The 16,672-nt window shown below is 46.8% G+C and overlaps 1 protein-coding gene across 1 annotated transcript in view; it reads right to left on the reverse strand.

The window, feature by feature from the left end:
* Positions 1–16,672, reverse strand: part of LOC123990298 (serine/threonine-protein kinase 17A-like) — a 50,955-nt gene that overhangs the window by 21,896 nt on the left and 12,387 nt on the right. The window contains exon 2 of the mRNA XM_046290891.1: positions 9,301–9,513. Coding sequence (XP_046146847.1) covers positions 9,301–9,513 — 213 coding nt within the window. The remainder of the gene's footprint in view (positions 1–9,300; positions 9,514–16,672) is intronic.

Consider the following 16,672-nt stretch of genomic DNA (forward strand, 5'->3'; position numbering starts at 1 on the left):
GCGCACCTTTCGTTGACACTTGACTGTTCCACATAGCCTGCACTGGGAGTCTGGACTGTATCATGTTACCTCCCTACTCCTGATGAACTGGGAGTCTGGACTGTATCATGTTACCTCTCTACTCATAATGAACTGTCTGGAGTCTGGACTGTATCATGTTAGATCTCTACTCATGATGAACTGGGAGTCTGGACTGTATCATGTTGAACTGGGAGTCTGGACTGTATCATGTTACCTCTACTCTGATGAACTGGGAGTCTGGAATGTATCATGTTACCTCTCTACTCATAATGAACTGGGAGTCTGGACTGTATCATGTTAGATCTCTACTCATGATGAACTGGGAGTCTGGACTGTATCATGTTACCTCTCTACTCATAATGAACTGGGAGTCTGGACTGTATCATGTTAGACCTCTACTCATGATGAACTGGGGAGTCTGGACTGTATCATGTTACCTCTCTATTAATGATGAACTGGGAGTCTGGACTGTATCATGTTACCTCTCTACTCATGATGATCTGGGAGTCTGGACTGTATCATGTTAGATCTCTGATGCACAGGAGTTAAAACACTTCAATAATGCAACACGGTATGTAGAAATGTTGAAACTTTTCATTACTGTTCGCAAAAGAATGTCCATACAGGTTACAACACTTTACAATGGAAGAAGATACTGGTAGCTTCCAGCTTTGCAGGCTAACATTTCAGCTAAAGATATCATCAATTCACTACTCTTTCTTTGTGATAATATGCATGTCATGTCTTATCATATTATGTCTTGTTCCTGTTCTTTCTCTTCACTCTGTCTCCCTCTGCTGGTCGTATTAGGTTACCTTCTCTTTCTCTCCTCCTCCAGCTGTTCCTCATCTCCTCTAACTACCTCGTTCACCCTTTTCCCACCTGTTCCCTTTTTCCCTCTGATTAGGTCTCTATTTCTCTCTCTGTTCCTGCTTCTTTCTTTGTCAGATTCTCGTTTGAGTTTCTCATGCCAGAAACAAACTATCGTCTCGTTTGCTTCATCCTTGTCCTGTCGGAATCTGCCTGGCAAGTGCTTCCTGTACTCAGCTAACTGTCTTATCGTTTGTACTGTGTCCAGTTCATCTGATGCTACGTGAGATCAGGTACCACTGTTCCTCTACGACCCGCGCCTACCCAGAGAGACCTGCAGCCTGTCGCCGCTAACCCAGCTATTCTCCTCTGCTGCTAAGAAGGGGGCTCTTTTGTAATTATCAGAAGGACTTTTTGTTTCATTTGTCGCCCTCTCTGCGGGTTGTCTATTTTGCCATTATCTACATCTGAAGAGGATCTATGTCTTCCCCGTGTTTACATTAAAGGACTCTGTTTTTGAATACCGCTTTTGGGTCCTCACTCAAGTGCATAACAATGCAAACCATAAAACAAATCAAAGCTTATTGTCACCACAAACTTGATTCATTCACTTAATTGTCTCTCCATCATGTCCAAAAAGACTTACGGTAGTCCCGTCTCTTCCTCAACAAACTCAACTGACTGTGGGGCTGGGCGTGTGCCTTGTCATGAACAACCTAATTACTGGGTTTAAGGAGATAAGGCACACTTTTATAAAAGAAGAGATTTCTACTTCTATCCAAATGTTTTTGATCAGTACAATAAAATAACGGTGTCATCTGTAGCTCCATGAAATCAGCAGCAAAACATCCTCAATAACTCAATGCATGCACACACTGCTATTGAATATGCATTCTGCTGTATAGTGGATAAGCTTAGGCTATAATCTTGATTCACCCAGTTTATCAATAGATAATTACCATTCAAATAAATGATTACCCTTATGTTATGTAGTTAGATTGTTTTTTTTACCAAAGTCAAATGAATTGTATGATTGTATAATTGATTCATTACATTTGCATGACTGTCTTATCAACTTAAAAATAAATCATATTGAACTCAAAAGACGGCCAACTACTGAACAGAGCAGTAGATGAGTTCATTTGTCTGGATCAAGTGGCATTCTGGGACTTTAGCTAATACACCTTTAATTTTTACCATGGTATAATTTTGGTATCGAGTATCGACTATCGTAATATTGAACCTGGTATCAGGATCGAAGTCAAAATTCTGGTATGGTGACAACACTGTAAGGCTGAAGTATGAGTCTCCTAGGCCGTCAGTGAAAATAAGAATTTGTTCTTAACGGACTTGCCTAGTTAAATAAAAGGTCAAAGAACATTGAGAAACATTAACAAATGTTAACTAGAGTAATCTAATGTCCTAAAGAGGGGTCATTCCAGTAGCGGCCCATTGAGGGAGTAGCATCCCCCACACATGGAATGTTCTAGTCTTGTTCAGGTGAGCGGTCAAGTCACAGAGGGGCTCCATATGGACTGGAGTGACTGTTAGCAGAGGTCTAGCAGGGAATTAGCAGGGAATTTGTTAGGACATCCTTTAGGGCAGAGTTAGGGCATCCTTTAGGGCAGAGTTAGGGCATCCTTTAGGGCAGAGTTAGGGCAGAGTTAGGGCAGTTAGGGCATCCTTTAGGGCAGAGTTAGGGCATCCTTTAGGGCAGAGTTAGGGCATCCTTTAGGGCAGAGTTAGGGCATCCTTTATGGCGTTCTCTAGGGCAGAGTTAGGGCATTCTTTAGTTTTGCTTTGGCAATGCTAACATATGTTTCCCATGCCAAAACATCACATTGAATTGATTTGTTAGGGCATCCTTTAGGTCATTCTTTAGGGCAGAGTTAGGGCATACTTTAGGGCAGAGTTAGGGCATGCTTTATGGCGTTCTCTAGGGCAGAGTTAGGGCATCCTTTAGGGCAGAGTTAGGGCATCCTTTAGGGCAGAGTTAGGGCATCCTTTAGGGCAGAGTTAGGGCATCCTTTAGGGCAGAGTTAGGGCATTCTTTAGGGCATCCTTTATGGCATTCTCTATGGCAGAGTTAGGGCATCCTTTAGGGCATTCTCTAGGGCAGAGTTAGGGCATCCTGTAGGGCAGAGTTAGGGCATCCTTTAGGGCATCCTTTAGGGCAGAGTTAGGGCAGAGTTAGGGCATTCTTTAGGGCAGAGTTAGGGCATCCTTTATGGCATTCTCTAGGGCAGAGTTAGGGCATCCTGTAGGGCAGAGTTAGGGCATCCTTTAGGGCATCCTTTAGGGCAGAGTTAGGGCATCCTTTATGGCATTCTTTAGGGCAGAGTTAGGGGATACTTTAGGGCATTCTCTAGGGCAGAGTTAGGGCATTCTTTAGGGCATTCTTTAGGGCATTCTTTAGGGCATCCTTTAGGGCATCCTTTAGGGCAGAGTTAGGGCATTCTTTAGGGCAGAGTTAGGGCATCATTTAGGGCATACTTTAGGGCAGAGTTAGGGCATCCTTTATGGCATTCTCTAGGGCAGAGTTAGGGCATCCTTTAGGGCAGAGTTAGGTCATCCTTTAGGGCAGAGTTAGGTCATCCTTTAGGGCAGAGTTAGGTCATCCTTTAGGGCAGAGTTAGGGCATCCTTTAGGGCAGAGTTAGGGCATTCTTTATGGCAGAGTTAGGGCATCCTTTAGGGCGGAGTTAGGGCATCATTTAGGGCAGAGTTAGGGCAGAGGTAGGGCATCCTTTAGGGCAGAGTTAGGGCATCCTTTAGGGCATTCTTTAGGGCAGAGTTAGGGCATTCTTTAGGGCACCCTTTATGGCATTCTCTATGGCAGAGTTAGGGCATCCTTTAGGGCATTCTCTATGGCAGAGTTAGGGCATCCTGTAGGGCAGAGTTAGGGCATCCTTTAGGGCATCCTTTAGGGCAGAGTTAGGGCAGAGTTAGGGCATTCTTTAGGGCAGAGTTAGGGCATCCTTTATGGCATTCGTTAGGGCAGAGTTAGGGCATACTTCAGGGCATTCTCTAGGGCAGTTAGGGCATTCTTTAGGGCATTCTTTAGGGCAGAGTTAGGGCATACTTTATGGCATTCTCTAGGGCAGAGTTAGGACATTCTTTATGGCATTCTTTAGGGCAGAGTTAGGGCAGAGTTAGGGCATCCTTTAGGGCAGAGTTAGGGCATCCTTTAGGGCATTCTTTAGGGCAGAGTTAGGGCATCCTTTAGGGCAGAGTTAGGGCATTCTTTAGGACATCTTTTATGGCATTCTCTATGGCAGAGTTAGGGCATCCTTTAGGGCATTCTCTAGGGCAGAGTTAGGGCATCCTTTAGGGCAGAGTTAGGGCAGAGTTAGGACATTCTTTAGGGCAGAGTTAGGGCATCCTTTAGGGCAGAGTTAGGGCATCCTTTAGGGCAGAGTTAGGTCATCCTTTATGGCATTCTCTAGGGCAGAGTTAGGGCATCCTTTAGGGCAGAGTTAGGGCAGAGTTAGGGCATCCTTTAGGGCAGAGTTAGGGCATCCTTTAGGGCAGAGTTAGGGCAGAGTTAGGGCATCCTTTAGGGCAGAGTTAGGGCATTCTTTAGGGCATCCTTTATGGCATTCTCTATGGCAGAGTTACGGCATCCTTTAGGGCATTCTCTAGGGCAGAGTTAGGGCATTCTGTAGGGCATCCTTTAGGGCAGAGTTTGGGCATTCTTTAGGGCAGAGTTAGGGCATCCTTTATGGCATTCTTTAGGGCAGAGTTGGGGCATCCTTTAGGGCAGAGTTAGGGCATCCTTTCGGGCAGAGTTAGGGCATCCTTTAGGGCAGAGTTAGGGCATCCTTTAGGTCAGAGTTAGGGCATCCTTTAGGGCAGAGTTAGGGCATCCTTTAGGGCAGAGTTAGGGCATCCTTTAGGGCAGAGTTAGGGCATCCTTTAGGGCAGAGTTAGGGCATCCTTTAGGGCAGAGTTAGGGCATTCTTTAGTTTTGCTTTGGCAATGCTAACATATGTTTCCCATGCCAATACATCAATTGATTTGTTAGGGCATTCTTTAGGGCAGAGTTAGGGCATCCTTTAGGGCAGAGTTAGGGAATCCTTTGGGGCAGAGTTAGGGCATCCTTTAGGGATTTGTTAGGGCATCCTTTAGGGCAGAGTTAGGGCATCCTTTAGGGGGCATCCTTTAGGGCAGAGTTAGGGCATCCTTTGGGGCAGAGTTAGGGCATCCTTTAGGGCAGAGTTAGGGCATCCTTTAGGGCAGAGTTAGGGCATCCTTTAGGGCAGAGTTAGGGCATCCTTTATGGCATTCTCTAGGGCAGAGTTAGGGCATCCTTTAGGGCAGAGTTAGGGCAGAGTTAAGGCATTCTTTAGGGCAGAGTTAGGGCTGAGTTAGAGCATTCTTTAGGGCAGAGTTAGGGCTGAGTTAGGGCAGAGTTAGGGCAGAGTTAGTGCATCCTTTAGGGCAGAGTTAGGGCAGAGTTAAGGCATCCTTTAGGGCAGAGTTAGGGCATCCTTTAGGGCAGAGTTAGGGCATCCTTTAGGGCAGAGTTAGGGCATCCTTTAGGGCAGAGTTAGGGCATCCTTTAGGGCAGAGTTAGGGCTGAGTTAGAGCATTCTTTAGGGCAGAGTTAGGGCATTCCCATGGTATTTGTATGGCCTGGTGTTTTCCATCAGACAGGCCCTCCCTCCCCTCTGTGACTGGATATAGGACCATTTGACTGGTTGACCACAGAACAGTCACCCACCCTCACACTGAAATGTCCTTATGATGGATGTCAAATTGGGCTGTTTTAAAGCCTAGTAGGTGTGTGTGTGTTTGCGCGTGTAGGTGGGGGCATTGAAACGTGAGGGCAACAAGTGCCACTTGCTCTAGAGGCACGAGATTCTGCTGGGGGGGTCTGAAATTTCAAACACAGCTCAAACACGATGGCCCAATGAAGTAGTTTAACCTAAGAAAGGCAGAGAGTGAGAGGGCGGGAGATGGTGTGGAGATGGAGTCTGCTCTGCATCCTTTAGGGCAGAGAGGGAGATGGTGTGGAGATGGAGTCTGCTCTGCATCCTTTAGGGCAGAGAGTGAGATGGAGTCTGCTCTGCATCCTTTAGGGCAGAGCTAGGGTATCCTTTAGGGCAGAGAGGGAGATGGTGTGGAGATGGAGTCTGCTCTGCATCCTTTAGGGCAGAGAGTGAGATGGTGTGGAGATGGAGTCTGCTCTGCATCCTTTAGGGCAGAGAGTGAGATGGTGTGGAGATGGAGTCTGCTCTGCATCCTTTAGGGCAGAGTTAGGGTATCCTTTAGGGCAGAGAGTGAGATGGTGTGGAGATGGAGTCTGCTCTGCATCCTTTAGGGCAGAGAGTGAGATGGTGTGGAGATGGAGTCTGCTCTGCATCCTTTAGGGCAGAGAGGGAGATGGTGTGGAGATTGAGTCTGCTCTGCATCCTTTAGTGCAGAGTTAGGGTATCCTTTAGGGCAGAGAGGGAGATGGAGTCTGCTCTGCATCCTTTAGGGCAGAGCTAGGGTATCCTTTAGGGCAGAGAGGGAGATGGTGTGGAGATGGAGTCTGCTCTGCATCCTTTAGGGCAGAGAGTGAGATGGTGTGGAGATGGAGTCTGCTCTGCATCCTTTAGGGCAGAGTTAGGGTATCCTTTAGGGCAGAGAGTGAGAGGGCGGGAGATGGTGTGGAGATAGAGTCTGCTCTGCATCCTTTAGGGCAGAGAGGGAGATGGTGTGGAGATGGAGTCTGCTCTGCAGTAATGGTCAAGTGGAATAACATGTGTTTCTGCTGTTCTGAAACAGACACACACCACGAGGGTTGAATATTTTCCTCGTATTTTTACAAAATGTTCCATCCTGAGAATAAATCACTCTTCTCTCACATTTTTTTATGTCAAAGTGGAAGATTTTTTTATTTTTATAAATGTTAGAATTTTTGAAAAATAAAACACTAATATATCTTAACTATTCAAGTATTCAACCTTGAGTCAAAACATGTTAGAATCACCTTTGGGCAGCTATTACAGCTGTGAGTCTTTTGGGGTAATTTTCTAAGAGTTTTCCACACCTAGATTGTGCAACATTTGCCAATTATTATTTTCAAATTTCTTTAAAAAAAAACTGTCAAATTGGTTGTTGATCATTGCTAGACAATCAGTTTCAGGTCTTGCCATAGATTTTTAAGCACATTTTTGTCAAAACTGTATCTCGGCCACTCAGGAACATTCATTGTCTTCTTGGTAATCAACTGTGTATTGATACACCATCCAATGAGAGAGAGAGGAGAGAGGAGAGAGAAAGAGAGAGGGAGGAGAGAGAGAGAGCTGCAGTCAGTCAAATTGCCCTGTGGGAGGAGAGAATAGACTCAAGGTGCCATGTAGGGAAGGAGGGAAGAAGGGAAAAGTGCATGCACATGTAGGCACACGCGTCCTGAGAAACAGCAGTGGAGGGGTAGTTTCCACGGGCAGGCAGGCAGGGAGAAGAGAGGGAAGTTCTGTCGGGCTAGATGCTGTGACCTCTCCCTCTATCTCTCCACACCACAGGGAAGTCTTTCACACACACACAGGGGTCACATGAGAACCAGGTCCGGTCTCATTGGTCAACAACACTGGTATCTTTTTGATACATTGAAAGGACTGTTTAGAATGATATGCTCTTAATTAAAGTGTGTTCATATATTCCAATATCGTAATAGAAAAAAGCCAAGTAGTTTGACTTGATGACTCAGATGTTATTATTGGTTCGGTACAGCAGGCTAAGAGTTTTTATTCTGCAGTGAGTTTGAACCCAAAGAGCCTGGTGACCAGTATGGATCCTGTCTGGGAAACCAATCAGCCAATCAGTGTGATGGATCCCTGACAAATCTCTCACCCTAACAAACCCAAAGTTCAATGTCAGCATGTGACACAGGAGAAACCCAGTCCCCAACACAATGCCTGTGTGTGTCCGTGTCTGTGTGTCTGTGTCTGTGTGCCCCATCCAGTGGAGCAGAGATGAGCAGAGAGGAAGAGAGGAGGGGGGATGGCACGTTGTTGAAATAGCCAGTGCTCACTGAGGCATGGGGAGTATTGCCCTGGTCTTTGGGACTGGATTACTGCTCTCTATGGCCAACGATTTTTACTCGCTCTGTCTCTCCCGCTCTCCATCCCTCACTCGCTCTATCCAGGGAGGTCTCTCTGTCCCTCCCTCTCTCTATCCAGGGAGGTCTCCCTCTCCCTCCCTCTCTCTATCCAGGGAGGTCTCACTCTCTCTCCCTCCCTCCCTCTATCCAGGGATGCCTCCGTCCCTCCCTCTATCCAGGGAGGCCTCTCTGTCCCTCCCTCCCTCTATCTAGGGAGGCCTCTCTGTCCCTCCCTCTATCTAGGGAGGCCTCTCTGTCCCTCCCTCTCTATCCAGGGAGGCTTTGTCCCTCCCTCCCTCCCTCTATCCAGGGAGGCCTCTCTGTCCCTCCCTCCCTCCCTCCCTCTATCCAGGGAGGCCTCTCCCTCCCTCCCTCCCTCCCTCCCTCCCTGGTTTCATTCTAGCTCTATGTCTCTACCTCACAAAAGTCACTGACACAATCGTTAATTTTTTATTTGACTATGTACAGTAACCCCCCTCTCCTATACTGTCATTCTCCTTCTCTCAGTCCTCTCTCTCTCTGTGTCTCTGTGTACAGGACAGAGGGATAGTCATGGAGGACAGGGTTTCACTGCAGTCTCAATATTTAATGACTTGCCGTGGACCTGCTGCCTTTCAATGAACCATCTGGGTCATGAGCTTTTTATTATTCACCAGCCCGGTGAGGAGGCAGGAAGCTAGGAGATCAGTCTGCTGTGCTGGGAGATCTGTCTGCTGTGCTAGGAGATCAGTCTGCTGTGCTGGGAGATCAGTCTGCTGTGCTGGGAGATCAGTCTGCTGTGCTAGGAGATCAGTCTGCTGTGCTAGGAGATCAGTCTGCTGTGCTGGGAGATCAGTCTGCTGTGCTAGGAGATCAGTCTGCTGTGCTAGGAGATCAGTCTGCTGTGCTAGGAGATCAGTCTGCTGTGCTAGGAGATCAGTCTGCTGTGCTAGGAGATCAGTCTGCTGTGCTAGGAGATCAGTCTGCTGTGCTAGGAGATCAGTCTGCTGTGCTAGGAGATCAGTCTGCTGTGCTAGGAGATCAGTCTGCTGTGCTAGGAGATCAGTCTGCTGTGCCCGCGAGCCTGTGGGTCAAAAGTGATACGTAGGAGTTGAGCTTCCTTTTCCATGACCTGAATTACACTGGGTATGAGATCCCATCACCTATCCAGCTTCTTCAGATCAGTGTAGATGAAGGAGATGGAGTCATATTGAGACTACTGAGATACTCAAGGCTGTGTGAATGTACCGTACGTACATAACCAGATGCTGTCCATGTCTGAAGAGGATTAAAACAACTGAAAGAGGGGCAGACCTCTTTACGTGTCTGCATCATCTCTGCACCGTAACGCTGAGGACGTGGCATTGTTTCCACGACATATTGGCATAGTGCTATACTCACAACTGGAGGACGAGCACCATCTCGGAGGCCATCTCGTAGACCTGGTGCAGGTTGACCACCCGTTGGCTGGCCGTGGCGAGCTCTAGAACGCCCACCTCGTGGATGATCTCCAGCCTGCAGTCCTGGCCCTTCCTCCTCTTCCTCATGAACTTGGCGGCGTACTCCTGCCCAGTGCACTTCTCCACACACTTCCTCACCACGGCAAACTTCCCCCTGAGGAGAAGAGGATGTTGCGTTAACAGTAATGCTTCACTGAGAGATTGTAATTCTGGTTTCAGAGAATAAGGTAGACTGGAAAAGCCTCATGCTATTTACAGTAGAGTAGGTTTATTTATTCATAATCAAAGTTATTATAAAGCCTTTTTAACTGTGATAACTGTAACCATGGTAACTGTGACTATGGTAACAGAAGGCAGTCTTTCATTTGTGAATGCCAAGTTGACTATACGACCTAGTTTCGCTGACCCAGTAGGCCGATACAGTCTTTCTACCAACTCACAAGAACGACACAAAGCCGCAATGAATGTTTGAATTTCAAGTCTTGTGAAACTAAATGAAGTAATCCCAGTGCATCTCATTAGAGATGAATGTCGTTACAAATCAAAGGAACCAACGTACAAACAGCGTATTTACACAAACCTTTTTTTCTCCCCCCGTGAAACCCTTTCATCTCAGTGAGAGAAGAGACTTGAGCTGTGTGTGTGTGTGTGTGTGTGTGTCTGATGGCGTGGATGAGAGAGAGGGGTGTTCCAGTGATTCTGAAACCGGCACACTTGTTATCGTTGGGAGCTGAACATCCCTTTGTCTCCTTGGCATTTCTACAGGATGAAGTCATCCCCCGTCCCCAGAACCCGAGCTGGCCCCTTTCTCACCGTTACAACCGTCTGCTTTGTGGCTCTGACCCACTTTGAATGTGGACTGGGATGATGCAGGTGCAGGGGCCTGGTCTGGTGTGAAGAACACACAGCGAGTGTGGTGTGTCCCAAATGGTGCCCCATTCCCTATGTAGTGCACTACTTTTGACCAGGACCCATAGGGAATAGAGGGTCCTCTCTGAGAGAAAGGAATGCATGAAGATGACACGCCCACATCAAGATGACATGCCCACATCAAGATGACACGCCCGCATCAAGATGACACGCCCGCATCAAGATGACACACCCACATCAAGATGACATGCCCACATCAAGATGACACGCCCGCATCAAGATGACACGCCCGCATCAGCCCCCCCTCTTGGCTGCTGTCAACTGTCAGACTCCAGCCACCCCAGTCATAGACTGTTCTCTCTGCTACCACACGGCAAGTGGTACCAGTGGCCAGTCAAGGTCCAAGAAGCTTCTTAACAGCTTCTAACCCCAAGCCATAAGACTCCTGAACAGCTAATCAAAGGGCTACCCAGACCCCCCCTTCTACACTGCTGCTACTCTCTGTTTACGATTGATGCATAGTCAGTCTAACTCTTAACTATGTGTACATCTTACCTCAATTACCTGGACTTACCGGTGCCCCTCCACATTGGACTCTTGACCCTGTATAAAGCCTCCCTTGTTATTTTACTGCTACTGTTGAATTATTTGTTACTTTTATTTATTTTATTTTATTATACACGCCCAATTTTTCAGTTTTTGATTTGTTAAAAAAGTTTGAAATATCCAATAAATGTCGTTCCACTTCATGATTGTGTCCCACTTGTTGTTGATTCTTCACAAAAAAATACAGTTTTATATCTTTATGTTTGAAGCCTGAAATGTGGCAAAAGGTCGCAAAGTTCAAGGGGGCCGAATACTTTCGCAAGGCACTGTATGTGTTTTACTTAACACTTTTTTCTCCAGCATTAATGGTTAAGGGCTTGTAAGCATTTCACTGTAAGGTCTACACCTAAAATGGATTTGATTTGTTTACAGTCAACGCACTAAAACACTGGAGCAATGGCTTCGTTACGTTCTGTAAGAGGATATGACAATACAACTTTAGATTCTAAATGTGTAGCAGAGACACTTAAATGAAGCATTGCTGCTAGGTAGAAACAGTGTAGACTGTAGACAGTGATACAAATGTTGTGTTGTATTGTTTCCAGGGCAACGCAACAAACCTCACATTTATATACAATTGAAGTACAATGGTATTGACTTAACTAAGGGGAATAACCAGGACCAGGAAAGGTTATTGGAACAGAGGTTTGCAATGGAAAAGTCCAGAGCCAGATCTCTGGTAAACAGGTCTAACGAATGAGGACTTTGGGAGGCTGGGGTGACTTTGCGAGGCTGGGGTGACTTTGCGAGGCTGGGGTGACTTTGCGAGGCTGGGGTGACTTTGCGAGGCTGGGGTGACTTTGCGAGGCTGGGGTGACTTTGGGAGGCTGGGGTGACTTTGCGAGGCTGGGGTGACTTTGCGAGGCTGGGGTGACTTTGCGAGGCTGGGGTGACTTTGCGAGGCTGGGTGTGAGGCTGGGGTGACTTTGCGAGGCTGGGGTGACTTTGCGAGGCTGGGGTGACTTTGGGAGGCTGGGGTGAGACTTTGCGAGGCTGGGGTGACTGCGAGGCTGGGGTGACTGCGAGGCTGGGGTTGCGAGGCTGGGGTGACTTTGCGAGGCTGGGAGGGGGTGACTTTGGGAGGCTGGGGTGACTTTGGGAGGCTGGGGTGACTTTGGGAGGCTGGGGTGACTTTGGGAGGCTGGGGTGACTTTGGGAGGCTGGGGTGACTTTGGGAGGCTGGGGTGACTTTGGGAGGCTGGGGTGACTTTGGGAGGCTGGGGTGACTTTGCGAGGCTGGGGTGACTTTGCGTGACTTTGGGAGGCTGGGGTGACTTGCGAGGCTGGGGTGCGAGGCTGGGGTGACTTTGGGAGGCTGGGGTGACTTTGCGAGGCTGGGGTGACTTTGCGAGGCTGGGGTGACTTTGCGAGGCTGGGGGTGACTGGGGTTGCGAGGCTGGGGTGACTTTGCGAGGCTGGGGTGACTGGGGTGACTTTGCGAGGCTGGGGTGACTTTGACTGGGGTGACTTTTGGGAGGCTGGGAGGGGGTGACTTTGGGAGGCTGGGGTGACTTTGGGAGGCGACTTTGGGAGGCTGGGGTGACTTTGCGAGGCTGGGGTGACTTTGCGAGGCTGGGGTGACTTTGCGAGGCTGGGGTGACTTCAGGAGGCTGATTAACACAGTGTTTTGTGAGCGATAGCCATGAGTGCCCACAAACACACACAAGGATTTTTACAGATCACGTCAAAACAGAGTGGCCGTCGAGAAAAGTCGGAGCGTGGCTGACCTCTGGAAGTGGGCCAAGTTGCCACGGGCGGACTTTGAGTAAACACCCACCTAAAAATCCTTCCCTGACCTTCGCTCCCCTCATACAAGCCTTAGAGCTTGAAACTCGGGAACCTCAACCACATATCACATGCTCCCTTTTGTATCCTCATTGCACACGCAGATGAAGTTAAATGGTATAAGACTGTCCTCAGTCAACACCTGAGTCTGTCAAGGAAAGAAAACAGCAGGATTGGGGTCAATTTAGAAAGTAAACCAAAGTCCAATTCCAATTTCTAATTTTCCTCATTGAAAAGCATTGAAGAGAAATTGGAATTTCACTCCACTTCCAGAATTGACTGGAATTTAAATGGGATTCAACCACAAACACAGTGAAACACAATGGTCTTGAAGGTTGAGTTTACTGCTCTCATTGAACAGCAGTCTTATGTCTCAGGCTGTCTTTACTGTATGTTGATATGGATGGATGGATGGATAGGGGCATCCTCCCTTTCCTCTCCTGAGAGCAGTGTCACCAGCCTGCATCATGTACAATACTGTGTACAATACATGTACAATACCGTCCCGGCCCTAGATTCATTACCGTCACGGCCCTAGATTCATTATTACAGTCACGGCCCTAGATTCATTATTACCGTCACAGCCCTAGATTCATTATTACAGTCACGGCCCTAGATTAATTGCAGTCACGGCCCTAGATTCATCATTACAGTCACGGCCCTAGATTCATTATTACAGTCACGGCCCTAGATTAATTGCAGTCACGGCCCTAGATTCATCATTACAGTCACGGCCCTAGATTAATTATTACCGTCACGGCCCTAGATTCATTATTACAGTCACAGCCCTAGATTCATTACCATCACGGCCCTAGATTCATTAGTACAGTCACGGCCCTAGATTAAATTATTACCGTCACGGCCCTAGATTCATTATTACCGTCACAGCCCTAGATTCATTACCGTCACGGCCCTAGATTCATTATTACCGTCACAGCCCTAGATTCATTACCGTCACGGCCCTAGATTCATTACCGTCACAGCCCTAGATTCATTACCGTCACGGCCCTAGACTCATTATTACAGTCACGGCCCTAGACTCATTATTACAGTCACAGCCCTAGATTCATTACCGTCACGGCCCTAGATTAAATTATTACCGTCACGGCCCTAGATTCATTATTACCGTCACGGCCCTAGATTCATTACAGTCACGGCCCTAGATTCATTACCGTCACGGCCCTAGATTCATTACCGTCACGGCCCTAGATTCATTACCGTCACGGCCCTAGATTCATTACAGTCACGGCCCTAGATTCATTACAGTCACGGCCCTAGATTCATTATTACAGTCACGGCCCTAGATTCATTACCGTCACAGCCCTAGATTCATTACAGTCACGGCCCTAGATTCATTATTACAGTCACGGCCCTAGATTCATTACAGTCACGGCCCTAGATTCATTATTACAGTCACGGCCCTAGATTCATTACCGTCACAGCCCTAGATTCATTACAGTCACGGCCCTAGATTCATTATTACAGTCACGGCCCTAGATTCATTACCGTCACAGCCCTAGATTCATTACAGTCACGGCCCTAGATTCATTACCGTCACAGCCCTAGACTTTATTTTGTATTTATTTTACCAGGTAAGTTGACTGAGAACACGTTCTCATTTACAGCAATGACCTGGGGAATAGTTACAGGGGAGAGGAGGGTGGGGGGGTGAATGAGCCAATTGTAAACTAGGGATGATTAAGTGGCCATGATGGTATGAAGGCCAGATTGGGAATTTAGCCAGGACTGGGCTGAGGCTCTGTCCAGCTCAGATGTACTACATACAGCTGGGTCCACCTTTACTTTTGAAAACACTTCCCTTTGAAAAATATAAAGACTGGAGGATTTTTAAAAAACTAACCTCTTCGGCTTGTCCACAGAGGACTAAATGCCTTTAGTTAGGCGAAATATTTGAGGGTGGAATTCTCTAGGTTGGGTTTCTATGGAAAGAAGCCAGTAAAAGGCTGGTTTTCAGATGGTTGCGTAAATCATACTCTTGAGGATGTGGCTAACAAAAGGCGTTTGTTATTGTCTGAAGTCAGTCTGACAGCTGTGACTCAGTGACAAGGTCAGTGAGCAAGGTGACAAGGTCAGTGACTTGGACACTAAACACTCCTCCTCAGTCACAGCATCCAATGAAAGCCAAAAAGGAATGTGGAGAGCAGATGTAATCTTTTGCATTTACAACATCTTGGCGGGCAGCATCTAATCATTCAAGTTCAGAATAAATAGTTTTGGTGCTATAGAGAACCTAGCTGAAGAGAGTTTCACCTGACGACTGCATGGCTGAGTCTAACAGGCTTTCACCTGATGGCTGCATGGCTGAGTCTTACAGGCTTTCACCTGATGGCATGGCTGAGTCTTACAGGCTTTCACCTGAAGGCATGGCTGAGTCTTACAGGCTTTCACCTGAAGGCATGGCTGAGTCTTACAGGCTTTCACCTGATGGCATGGCTGAGTCTAACAGGCTTTCACCTGATGGCATGGCTGAGTATTACAGGCTTTCACCTGATAGCATGGCTGAGTCTTACAGGCTTTCACCTGATGGCATGGCTGAGTCTTACAGGCTTTCACCTGAAGGCATGGCTGAGTCTTACAGGCTTTCTGATGAGCCAATCCTTCGTACCTCCACGACTGATACACTAACCAAGTCCCTGCTGCCGCAAGGCTTCTTAAAACCTGAATAATACAGTGACATATTGTATCGCATCGTTTTGACAATATTGCAATTGGTTTTCAGCACTTGTCTATGAATGATCAAAACGAGTTATCATGGCTCTCTCTCTTGTCTCTCTGTAGCAGACATATTGTGAGCATTATGCTTGGAACAGCAAATCACAATAAAACCTCAGCATCGAATCGCAATACTTATCCGCACCTAAATATAGTCCCTCAGGATGGTAATAATATGGTATGGTGAGATCCCTCAATATGGTATGGTGATAATATGGTATGGTGAGGTCTCTCAGTATAGTGATAATATGGTATGGTGAGGCTCCTCAGTGTGGTGCTAATATGGTTTGGTGGTAATATGGTATGGTGATAATATGGTATGGTGAGGTCTCTCAGTATAGTGATAATATGGTATGGTGAGGCTTCTCAGTGTGGTGATAATATGGTATGGTGAGGCTTCTCAGTATAGTGATAATATGGTTTACATTTACATTTACATTTAAGTCATTTAGCAGACGCTCTTATCCAGAGCGACTTACAAATTGTTGCATTCACCTTATGACATCCAGTGGAACAGTCACTTTACAATAGTGCATCTAAATATTAAAGGGGGGGGGGGGTGAGAAGGATTACTTATCCTATGGTGAGGTCTCTCAGTATAATGATAATATGGTATGGTGAGGCTTCTCAGTGTGGTGATAATATGGTATGGTGAGGCTCCTCAGTGTGGTGATAATATGGTTTGGTGGTAATATGGTATGGTTATAATATGGTATGGTGAGGTCTCTCAGTATGGTTATAATATGGTATGGTGAGGTCTCTCAGTATGGTTATAATATGGTATGGTGAGGTCTCTCAGTATGGTGATTATATGGTATGGTGAGGCTCCTCAGTATGGTGATAATATGGTTTGGTGGTAATATGATGAGGTCCCTCAGTATGGTGATAATATGGTATGGTGAGGCTCCTCAGTATGGTGGTAATATGGTTTGGTGGTAATATGATGAGGTCCCTCAGTATGGTGATAATATGGTATGGTGAGGTCTCTCAGTATGGTGATAATATGGTATGGTGATAATATGGTATGGTGAGGTCTCTCAGTATGGTGATAATATGGTATGGTGGTAATATGGTATGGTGAGGTCTCTCAGTATTGTGAAGTTATGGTATGGTGAGGTCTCTTAGTATGGTGATAATATGGTATGGTGATGATATGGTATGGTGATAATATGGTATGGTGGTAATATGGTATGGTGAGGTCTCTCAGTATTGTGAAGTTATGGTATGGTGAGGTCTCTTAGTATGGTGCTAATATGGTATGGTGTTAATATGGTATGTTGAGGTCTCTCAGTATGGGGATAATATGGTATGGTGTTAAT

This window comes from Oncorhynchus gorbuscha, linkage group LG12, assembly GCF_021184085.1.
Source record: "Oncorhynchus gorbuscha isolate QuinsamMale2020 ecotype Even-year linkage group LG12, OgorEven_v1.0, whole genome shotgun sequence".
In the NCBI taxonomy this organism is placed as follows: domain Eukaryota; kingdom Metazoa; phylum Chordata; class Actinopteri; order Salmoniformes; family Salmonidae; genus Oncorhynchus; species Oncorhynchus gorbuscha.